The sequence below is a fragment of the Manacus vitellinus genome, unplaced genomic scaffold (genome assembly GCF_001715985.3).
Source record: "Manacus vitellinus isolate BGI_N305 unplaced genomic scaffold, ASM171598v3 scaffold_41_pilon, whole genome shotgun sequence".
NCBI lineage: Eukaryota > Metazoa > Chordata > Aves > Passeriformes > Pipridae > Manacus > Manacus vitellinus.
The window spans coordinates 464,831-475,716 of NW_021940545.1; the positions used below are offsets into that span (position 1 = coordinate 464,831).

Consider the following 10,886-nt stretch of genomic DNA (forward strand, 5'->3'; position numbering starts at 1 on the left):
GTCCTGCCTCCCACTTCCGATGCTCCTCCATCAAGTGCCACTGTAGTTTATCAAGACTAATTAAAAACCTCATCTCAAGAGCTCAAAGCCAGCATGGAAGAAATTTTCATGCCTGCCAGGGCCTCATTTGTCATCCGAGCTGCTCTCGGGCAGCAGGGCACTGCGGGAGCCCTTGGTGCCTCTGCGCAGGCACAAACCACAGTCCAGCTCCACGTCGATGTCCCCGAACTTCAGCTGGCAGGACTCGTTGCAGCTGCAGGAGAGACAGTGACAGCGGTCAGGTGTTTGTGAGCGGCAGGAACCGTCCTTGGAAGGCTGCTAAGGACTGTCTGCCTGCGGTGGTAGCCAGCTTATCCTTCCCGGCCGAGCCACACTTGGACACTCATGGACACCCACTTTTCTCATCCCATGACACACACCAGTGATGGATTTCCCAGCCTAGCATGGGGTCTAGGGATTGCTCCTGGCCCCCCAGCTCCTGCACTGCTCCAGGCCCCCCAGGCCCCTCTCCACCACGTACCAGCGGGATGCAGCCGCGTTGGTGCCCACGACGGCGAGAGCGCCCAGGTAGTGCCAGCAGAAGCACATGGTGAGGAAGGTCAGGTTGCTGGGATCGCTCTGATCCCAGCCTGGTCCTCCCCAGGGAGGGGACAGCACAAACCCAATCTGGTCATAGACAAAAGAGATGTCAGGCTTTAGCACATCCCTCCTCTTTTCCTCCTGATTTTAGCCAAGCTGTTGCAGCTGACTATGAGCACAATTAACCCCAAGTAACACCTGGAGCATGGCCCTCGGCACCCCCAGGCACCCTTGTCTCTCCAGACTGACATAGGGGTGGGTTTCAGGAGGAGATGGATTCTCTGCAGACAATCCTTAGGGTTTGCAGGGCAGCCCAGCATGCCCAGAGAAAGACGATATCCCAAAGGTGACATTGCCAGGCTGTGCATTTCCCCCTAGGCCCAAAGCTGGCTGATTACATGAGAGACTTCCAGATATTTCCAGTTACATGGAACAAGCAGAGGAAGAAAACGGACCTAATGAAATGAATAAAAACTCTTGATTTTGGTTTCCATCTCTTTTGGGCTCCGATTTCCATTTTCCAGCCATTTCCAGGTCTGTCCACACTGCCTATATTAGACATGCACTTCTCCACAATGACAGCTCTGGCACCAAACCTCATTTCCTCTTCTTATTTACCATGATACACCAACCAGCCTACATGTTTAACCCCAACAGATGTGCCATAAGGGGCAGAGCAGCCCTGCTCCGCTCATCTTCCTGGGTGCAAAGCTCAGAGAACAATGAATACACGTGGACCTGCCAAAGCCAAGAGCCCTGCAGAAGGAAGGAGCTGGTCCTGAAGGTCTCTAGGATGATGTGGTCTCGGAGGAACACCTCCAGGAGGGCACAGAGGGCTCCAGCAAAGATGGCCATGGCCAGCAGGGAGTGGAGGTGGTGATCCAGTGCAGCATCGCTGTAGTCACGGAAACAGAAGAGCAAACCTGCCAAGATCCACACTGTGTTAGCAAGGACACTCTGGGATCTGTTCTTTTTAAAAAACCATCTGAAAACAAACAACACTCTAGATTTTGCCATGATCTGCCTGGTGGGAAGAGCCAGACATCAACCAGGTTGCTGTCCCAACCTTCACCCTACCAACACCACACAGCCCTGGCACTTGGGTCTGTTCTGCCCCCCGAAGAGCCCCTATTCCTGCAGGGCCCCCTGTGCCCCAGCCAGAGCTGTAGGGCTGCCAGAAGGAACGCAGGGCTGGGGACCTTGAGCTCAGAAGATGGTGGGGAGCTTTGCATCAGAATTTGTCCCTCTGTGCATCCAATCAAGGCGGGGGGACAACACCTTTTTGTGACTCCAGAGAGAGCCAGCTGCTTGTCACCAGGAGCAGCACATCCCTCGAGCATCCCCTGTACACCTGGGCCACCCAGCTGGATGGAATCCTTCCTATGGTCGGGTTCACATTTAGGGAGGAACAGGGAGGGGGTGACTTCAGCACACAGCCAGTGCCATCACACCTCCACAAACCTTCCAGCTCTGCCTGCACGAAGCCTTGCTGGTCCCAGAACAGCCCAGGAGCTGTCACACATCTGTCACACATCCATGAGCCCCGTGGTGCATCCCTGTCCCGTGTCCTACCCTGCCCCAAGCACCAGGTGGGGCTCACCTTCGATGAGCAGAGCCACGGACAGCGAGAGCCGGTCCAGGCCGGGCGGCAGCTTGAGCCGGGACTGCGAGACCATGTCCATGATTCCAGAGAGGAGGAAGAAAAGGTAGATGGTGGAGTAGTGCCAGTGGGTGAGGTCTGTCCAGCTGTGCGTCTTTGGGCTGTACAGCTGCAGGTGGGGACCGGTGGGGACAAACTGCTCTACCAGGATCCCTGGACAGAGAGGGGAAAGGTCACCCTTGTCTTTTCACACAGAGGAAAGGACAAGGCTGCAGGAGAACTTCCCTTGCAGGGCTGAAGCCCAGAGGAAAACATCACAGTGTGCCACCAGCACATCCCCAAGCCCTCCCACACCAGCTGCAGATGTTTCCCATTACAAACAGCCCCAGTCTTATGGGACAAAGCAGTTGCAGCATCATTAGATATTGGGGCAGAGACTCATCATCATCTCTTACCTACTAGAGCAAAGAGAGCTTTGAGAGCCCCCTCAAAGATCTCTGCACGCTGGGTCCCAGAGCTTGGCTGGCCCTCAGCATCACCTTTCTTCCTCAGGTACTTCAGGGGGTACCTCACGGACCACCAGAGACCAAAGGTGAAGAAGAAAGTGCCCCGGAGGGCACTGCCGAGGAAACTCGTTGGCATCGGGCTTGTGTTCTGGACCTGCAGGGACAAACAGTGCCTGGGGACTGACCCAAGGGAGATGTTGGACTGCTCCCTTGCTCAGCATCCTCAGGGATCCACATCCCAACAAAGAGGGTGTACGTGGCTCTGCCATCAGCTGTGAACAAGGTGGGACATCACGCGGGGAAGCTGCCACTCTGCCCCACTGTGCACACGTGTGTGCATAGATGTGGCTGCACACATAAAGTCATCAGGACTTAGTGCCAGAGAACAATGTATAATATAGCACCCAAAAAAGCGTAACACCCGAGAAAACATAACAAAGTTTTTCCTAATAAAAAGCAACATGACAATTATTTCCTTAGACCATAAACTCCCTCCAAACTAGGCAATTACCAGGGTGTGAATCCAGCCCTGGATTCAGGAGCTCCAGCCAGCCAAGGCTTTGGCAGGAGGAAGCAACCCAGGAACCATTAACATTTCCAAAAGGAGCCTCATGTATATTCCATATAACCTTTGTTTGACACAAGGGAAGAGATTTCATCTCCAGAGGAAGAGATCCAAGACTAAAAGTCTTGACATTAAGTGGGATCAATGCCACTGAGCACCATGCAGGATGGAGAGGAGCAAAGGTACAGCAAATTTATAGCCTGCAAAGTATTTAAGCCCATACCCAAATTCCTAGAAAAAAATCCCAGTGCAGCAAGTGCAGAGGGAATAAATAATGATATAAGTGCTTAGAGCAGTAAGCCTTTGATATTACCTTGGGGTGGTCTTGTCCCTTCCAGTAAGACCTCTCTCCTTGCCCTCTGTAAGCTTCTACCACCTAAGGAGGACTCACTTTTCCCCTCCACGTGGTTTTCCGGTCCTTTTCTACAGCTGGGATGCGCAGAGAGGAAGGCATTACTCATCCCAAAGCTCCCACACCGACCTGCCCTTGCATCACAAATCACATCCTCACCGTGTTTATAAATACCAGAGCAAATTGCAGAGGCTGGATGAACAACTCCAGCACGTTTGCCAAGTCCTCCCACACTAGAAAGTAATTAGGCACTGCAAAAGGAGGGTAGGATGTGGCAAGTGCCTGGGGGGAGGGAGAGCTCTGCAAGACATCCCTGGTCGGGGCTGCAGCGCCCAAGTTGGTTGGACTGGCTCAGCACTGAGTAGCAACCGTGGGTTTGGATGTGGAAACCATCATCATCCATTGCATCTGTGGGACACAGACAATCCAGGGAAGGCTCAAAACTGTGTTAAGGTTTCCTTCCAGGAGGGAAGTTACTAAACAGTCTTTCAGGGAGGTGAGAAACGCCCCGTCCAGGAGCTGGTTTGAGGACCAGGGATGGCTCTCTGCTCTATTTTGGGTGCCCACATTAGGGTGAGGTGGCCCATGCCCCAGGAGAACCCAGGTCTTTCCTGATTATAGCCTGGACACCCAATCCAGGGCACTTATCTTCCCTGCACAGACATCTACATGCCAGAGTGACTAACAACAAATGCAATTAAAGCCCATTTAGGCAGCACACAATTGCACGATATATAACCAAATTTTACCATTGTCCTGTTGTGACTGCCAGGGCAACAGCCTGGGGCTGGAGTCAGGAGCATACCCTGATCCAGAGACGTCAGGAACGTTAATGTGACATGATTAACTGGAGGAGAGGAGAGCAGAGACATCGCAGAGCCCAGAAATGACAAATGACATGTCCCCCCTGCAGCTCCAGAGGGTGCTCCAAAGTCACAGCAGCATCCAGCATTAACCCAGAGATCCATCGCCCCACATCCACCAACCATCCCCCCTTCATCTGAGTGACCAGCAGACCCAACCCACTGTTCCAGAGCTGTCCCTGGGATCTCTTACCCTGACCATCCCACTCCCCAGCAGAGCAGCCTCGCTCTACAGGGCCAGGGACCCTTTTGCTTTGAAACCTCTCAGCAGCTCAATCCAGCAAGGCTTTGGGGAGCTGCCATGAGTCCCCTTTGCTTCCCAGGACCTGGACACAGCACAGAATCATTGAATGGTTTGGGTTGGAAGTGATCTTAAAGGTCTCGTAATCCCACCCCCTGCCATGGGCAGGGACACCTTTCACTAGACCAGGTTGCTCCAAGCCCCATCCAATGTGGCCTTGGACACTTCCAGGGATCCTGGCATGTCCTGGGACATCTCTCCCTTAGCAGGGATATCCCAAACCCACCCTTAGTCAAGCAGAAATGTGCATGTAACCCACTCAAAAAACCCCCACCTTCTTTTATAAAACAACCACTCTTTTGCAGTGAAACCAGACATGTTTCCAAGCAACAGTCCATTTGCACAGCTCATATACTTGAAGCACAGGAAACATCCACAGAGCCCCTCAACCAGCCCAGCGAGTCCAGCCCTTACACCCCTCACCCCCAGCTGCCCCCACCCCGGCACTGAGCCCACACTCACATAAAAGCTGATTAAGCTTCCAGTGAGCAGAGCCAGGGAAGAGCAGAGACACAGTGTTATTTATTCCTCCTGTGAGCTGGTTTGTCTGTCAGAGCCCCTGAAATATGGCTGCAGTCAGAAGTTATTACCTGAGCTGCCCTTCTCCCCCCACAGCTCCCAGGCTGTGCTGCTCTGCTTTAACATCCATATGGGAGCTGCCTGCTCTGCTTAGGAAGCCTTTCCTGACTGCTCCCAGCCTGCCCAGGTTCAGCTCAGGAGAGACAGCATTCCTGCCCAACTTCCAGGCTCTCCCCCGGAGCCATTGCAGCTCCAGATCCATCACTATTCATGATTTTGACCCCACTTGCCCCAGCTGATGAGGGGGGATCAATCCTCAGAGGGTGCCATCCCTGTGGATACACAAGCATTCCCTACAAGCGCCCCATCAGCATCCCAGAATAGCCAACTTGTACACAGATGGCAAGACCAGCACCTGGCCATGGATGTTTGGAGGGTCTCCCTTATGTGGATCCTCCTCCATCCTTGGACACTTCCAGGGATGGGGCAGCCACAGCTTCTCTGGGCTATCTGGGCCAGGGTCTCACCACCCTCACAGCCAAGAATTCCATCCCAATATCCCATCTAACCCTGCCCTCTGCCAGTGGGAAGCCATTCCCCTTGTCCTGCCACTCCATCCCTTGTCCCAAACCCCTCTCCAGCTCTCCTGGAGCCCCTTTAGGCATTGGAAGGGCTCTAAGTTCTCCCTGGAGCCTTCTCTTCTCCAGGCTGAACAACCCCCATGATGTACCTCCAAAACACAGTGAGTTCCTAAAAAGGGGATAAAACCATATATTTCTGGCAGACTGCCTCCATCAGCACCATTCCACCACCATCATCACCCTGAACTTTGGTCTCCGAGAGATGGACTCTCCACACCTCCCTTCTTCCCAAGCTCCAGCAGCCACAACCATCCCATGACACAGCTGCTCACTGGTGTATGGGTGGAAGAGTTTACCTGTGACTCCTGCCTGTCCTTCTCCCTCTCCAGAAGTGTCAGCAAGGAGGTTATTACTCGGAAGAGGCAGATAAAGGGAGAAGCCAACACGGGGAGGTGGCCCTCAGACAGGATGTTTGGAGCTGAACATCCTGCAGGCCAGTTCAAAGCACGCTGAGTCAACCAGCTTTCCCAACCTGGGACACCTCCTGTCTGCTCTTAAAAAAACAACCAGCAACTCTTCTGCAGTTTGCAACAAAAATCAGGAGGAGCAGCCAATTCCTGTTCCCATGGCAACCATGTATATTCAGTTATTATGATGGGCTTTGGGACGACTGGGAAAAGAGCCAAGAAAAGATAAGGCTGCAATGTGGTCTGACAGGGCCAGGCCCTGCTGGAAGTCTCTGAACTGGGTTGCCAGGGACATGATAACCCTTTTAGGGGGTCCAACCATATAAAAGTTGCCTAAGGGCAGGAGATTTTCAGCCAGGAGCTCACAAACCAGAGCAGAACCTTTGTGAGCTCCACCTCCCAGCCCACAGCAGCCAAGAAGGGGACGATGGCTCTCTCCCCCCCAGAATATGGGTTGGCAGGACACAGCAGTCTGTTTTACTCCTTTTTACCTCTCTAAAACTCAACACTGCCCAACACCAAGCACCCACAGACACAAACCATCTCTGACTTGCCCATCCCACTGCCAAGGATTGCACAGAGGAGCAAAGCAAGTGCCTCAAGGCAGAGAAACCCCACGGGCCACCTCAGTGTTCCCATCTCCCTCCACAGCACTGAACTGATGGTGCAGAAACACTCAGCATTGCTCTGGAGCCCTGTTCAAGCCCCCAGCCACAGGCACTGAAAACCACTCAGCACATTCCCAACACAGGATTTCTCCTGTGGAATTGTGTGAGTGTTTCTCTCCCATAAAACCAACCCAAAGCCACCCCCAGCAAACCCACAGGACAAGCCGTGCCCAGCGCCACACACGGGAGCCCCAAGGCTGGAGCAGCACAGAAGCAAAGCAGCTGCACAACCCTCCCCAGGGTGATGGGCTGTGCTCCAGCACAGCCAGAAAAGCCACCAAGCCATAGCCAGGAGCTTTTATTCCCATTATCTTCATATCAAGTGGGAGGAAGGAAGGAAAACAAGAGGCTGGTGGTGGTGCTGGCACACAACCATGCCACACACCCATCACTGCTCATCTCCAACAGTGCCTGAGGAGCAGGATGTGTGACAGAGGGACGAACACACCTGAAAAAGGGTCCTGGACCAGTAGGGAAGCCCAGAGAAGCAAAGGGGCTTCCACAAATGCAGTTTCACCCAAGTTTAAGCTCCAGGAGCTTGTTATAACACTGAATCCAAGCACAGGGAGAAATACACCCCTCACAGGAGTTCTTCCTTACACACCTACCCCTGAAAACAATACAGAAAAAGAAACATACCTTTTTTGCTGGAAGAAACCCAGGAGCACCATCAGGGACCTCTTCCAGCTCAGTTTTCCTTTCTGCAACCACCCACCTCTACAAACTCCAAAGGGTAGCTTAGCACAAAGCCCTTTCCCAGGCAATAGGAGTCAAGTCCTTGGGGAAAGTGGGGAAAGGCAAGCAGGGAGGGCAGCAGCTGGAGAGTGAGGGGAGGAAACAAGGCCCAGATGAAAAGTACCTGCTCAGAGGATCAATGTGCCTTTTTCCATGGAATTTAAAGGGCCAGCAAAGAGTAAAGCTCTTAGAGAAAGTTTCTATGAAAAGGCAAACTCGAATTACAGACAGTGACAGATGTTTTTGGTGTGTTGAATGGTTGAGGAACGGGGGTTTCTACCCTTTTGACCATCCCCACAAGAAAAATGAGGGTGAAACTGTGAGAAGTGGTTGTGAACAGCCCTGTGAGGAGAGACCTGGAGAAAGGATGGCAACCCCCCCCAAATCCCAGAGTCGGTCACACACACCACATGTGCTAAAATCACTGTGGGCACAAACAGATGCAATTCCATTCCAGTTCCAGCACATGCCTGTCCCCATCTTCCTCCCAGGGAGAGACTGGGGGAGGCAGATCTGTGTCCCACACCCTCCGGCTTCTCTAATGTCCTCAAGCTAAACCTTGAATTGAATTTGATTTCATATTTTTGTGACCCTCTTTTCCTTTTTCTCTCTCAGCTGTAACTGCAACATCCTCTCCCTGAAGGTTCATCATCAGCCTTGGTGCTAATGAAAAATGTGATAATGTTTGCCTCCTTCCCGGGGGTGGCAGGAGGCACAATCTAATTAAAGGTTTGCCAGCAGCTCGAGTGCTGCAGATGGATGGTTGTTTGGGAAGTGCAAAGGATTATTATGATGATGATGATGATGACTGCTAACACCAGATTTCATAAACAGGCAACAGGGGAGGTGAAGCAGGTGGTAAAAGCATAGGTGGGACTTGTTCTGCTGCCCACACCTTGATCTCAGCCCTACATTAGTGTGGTGTGCAGGGAGATCCTATCTCTGCCCAAGGAATGAGTGGCTCGTGGATGGGCTGTGCTGGGCTCTTGATGAAGGGTTTGTCTTTCCCGTGGCAGGAAGAGCCAACTGCCAGGAAATTTGGCTGCTCTGAGGGGTGTTGTCTGTGCTCCTTTGTAAGAGAAGGGCCGGACTGGTGGGAGGATCAGCAGCTCCTTCCGGCCGTGGACGAGCAGGTCACTTGAGTGACAAAATTCAACATCAGTTATACAAGAGAGAAAACATCTCTGGGACATCCCACAGGGCATCCTGCTCCTTTTACAATCAGTGTGGCTATGGATACAAATGCATCCCCCAGCCCACTCCAGCTGCATGGCCAATGGGTCCAAAACAAAGACACTATAATTCAATTTATAGAATCATAGAATTATTTAGGTTTGAAAAAAACTCCAGGATCATCAAGTCCAACCTTCGAGTCCAGCCATCATATGCTGAAAAAAAACAACTAATTGATATTAAAGTCGTGCTAAAAGCAATTCTCCCCATAGGACTGTCCTAAAATATCTATAGGAAATAAATGCCAAGATGGCTTGTGGTTGCACCCCTCTGTATAATAAACCACCTCCAGACATCTTCATGCCTTTGGGGACCTAAATTATTTACAAACATGTTTTTTAGCTAAAATGAAAATCCTTAATTCTCACCCAGAAATGAACCCCAATTGTAGTTCCTTCCTTAATCACAGGATCTCTCCTAATTCACTGACCTTCATACCTTGGGAAAGAATGTGCTCCAGAGCTGGAAAACAAATTAGTGAGTGCTCTGCTGACAGTCCTGGGATGTTTGTAGAAGCAGGGAGTTAATGAGGCAGACAGAAACTATTCCAGACACTGGGTGCTGCAGAGGGAAAAGGTGTTTTGTGGCCACATAGTGACAAGGGCCAAGGATTGAGAGCAGCAAAGAGAGTTGTGAAGAATTAAATAAACCCTCTCCCACTTTCAAAAGCAAGGAGTGCTTTCAAAAACCAAAGCCAGCTTTCATCTGTGTGCCCCGGGATGGAAAAAAACTCTGGATTTTGGACGTGGGGTGGCTGCAAGGTGACTGCAACCAGCCTGGAGTATGCTCCTGGTGCCACCTGCTACTGCCCTCCTCTGGCTATTTACTGGGAATAGTGATGCTTGGGCTGGTTCCTGAAAGAAAATAATTTGGAGGAGAGCAGAAATAATTCAGGGGCCTTTTTGCTGGTCAATGAACTGATCTCTGTCCTGCAGCACTGCAGTGACTTGGTTTGTCACCTTCCACCTGCCAATAGGAGGTGGCACCTGAAAAATGGGTTGTGTCTCATTGCAGCAGCAAGAGGAATTCTTGAGATTTAGAAAAGCTATTCGGCTTTGGCAGAAAAAGAAACATCTGCAAAATGCTCCTTGTGTTCAGCAGTTACAACTGAGATTTTATTGTGGTGTTTATCAGATGGATTTAGGGAGATGCAGCTCTGCTGCTTCACTCTCCTCACTCCGAGTCTGCACCTTCCAGTATCCAGCCCTGCACAATAAACTGGCTCAGCAGTGGGAATACAGGAAAGTTGGTATTCAAGGAAAGTTTGTTAGTCTTTATAGCACTGTTAGCAGCATTAATATCCAGGCTGTAGCTCTGGTGTCTGCAACAGGCTCTTTGCACATGGGGGATGGGGGTTAAAAGATGCCTTCCCTTGGACTTGCCAGGAGCTGCTTTTCTGTTCAGTCATGAACACAAGCACAAAAATCAGCTGCCATCCATCTCCCTCATTTCACAGCAGGGAGAAAACCTCAGTGCAGAGCATCCTTCCTGCCCCAGACATTGAGACATGAACAGTTGCAATTCACCTCATGCTATAAACATAAATATATATATGTATATATTTATTATATTTACTGGTTTTAATCCTCATACTTGCTACTGGCATATTTTCCTCCTGAATAGGAGGTGACATTTCCAGTTACTTTTTGCAAGAAATTAGCTGGCAAAGGTAGCCTAAAAACAAACCCTGTGCCTGTTTCATCTCCTTTCCAAGCTGAGGGGGTTTATTTTCAATGGAAAACTGGGACGTTTCATGACTCCCTGCTGCTTAACCGTGTATGTTACAGTCCTCCAGGCTTTGCAGGTCTGAGGGATGGATTTGTCTAAGCTATTATTACACAGTCTATAATTTATCAGCCTTAAATTTAAGGATATCAGCTCAGTGAGGATTTTTATTTCCCATTTATTCACTCTCTC

General features: G+C 51.0%; 1 protein-coding gene across 1 annotated transcript; it reads right to left on the reverse strand.

The window, feature by feature from the left end:
- On the reverse strand, positions 1-3,587 carry LOC103762710 (transmembrane protein 45B). Its single transcript, XM_008929392.2, has 6 exons — positions 3,564-3,587; positions 2,635-2,839; positions 2,180-2,392; positions 1,318-1,502; positions 521-666; positions 1-253 (listed from the first exon to the last, which is right to left on the reverse strand). Exons 2-6 carry the CDS (start codon positions 2,819-2,821, stop codon positions 124-126), a joined length of 861 nt encoding a protein of 286 aa, XP_008927640.1. The 5' UTR covers positions 2,822-2,839; positions 3,564-3,587; the 3' UTR covers positions 1-123.
- Between the last annotated feature and the right edge of the window lie 7,299 nt (positions 3,588-10,886).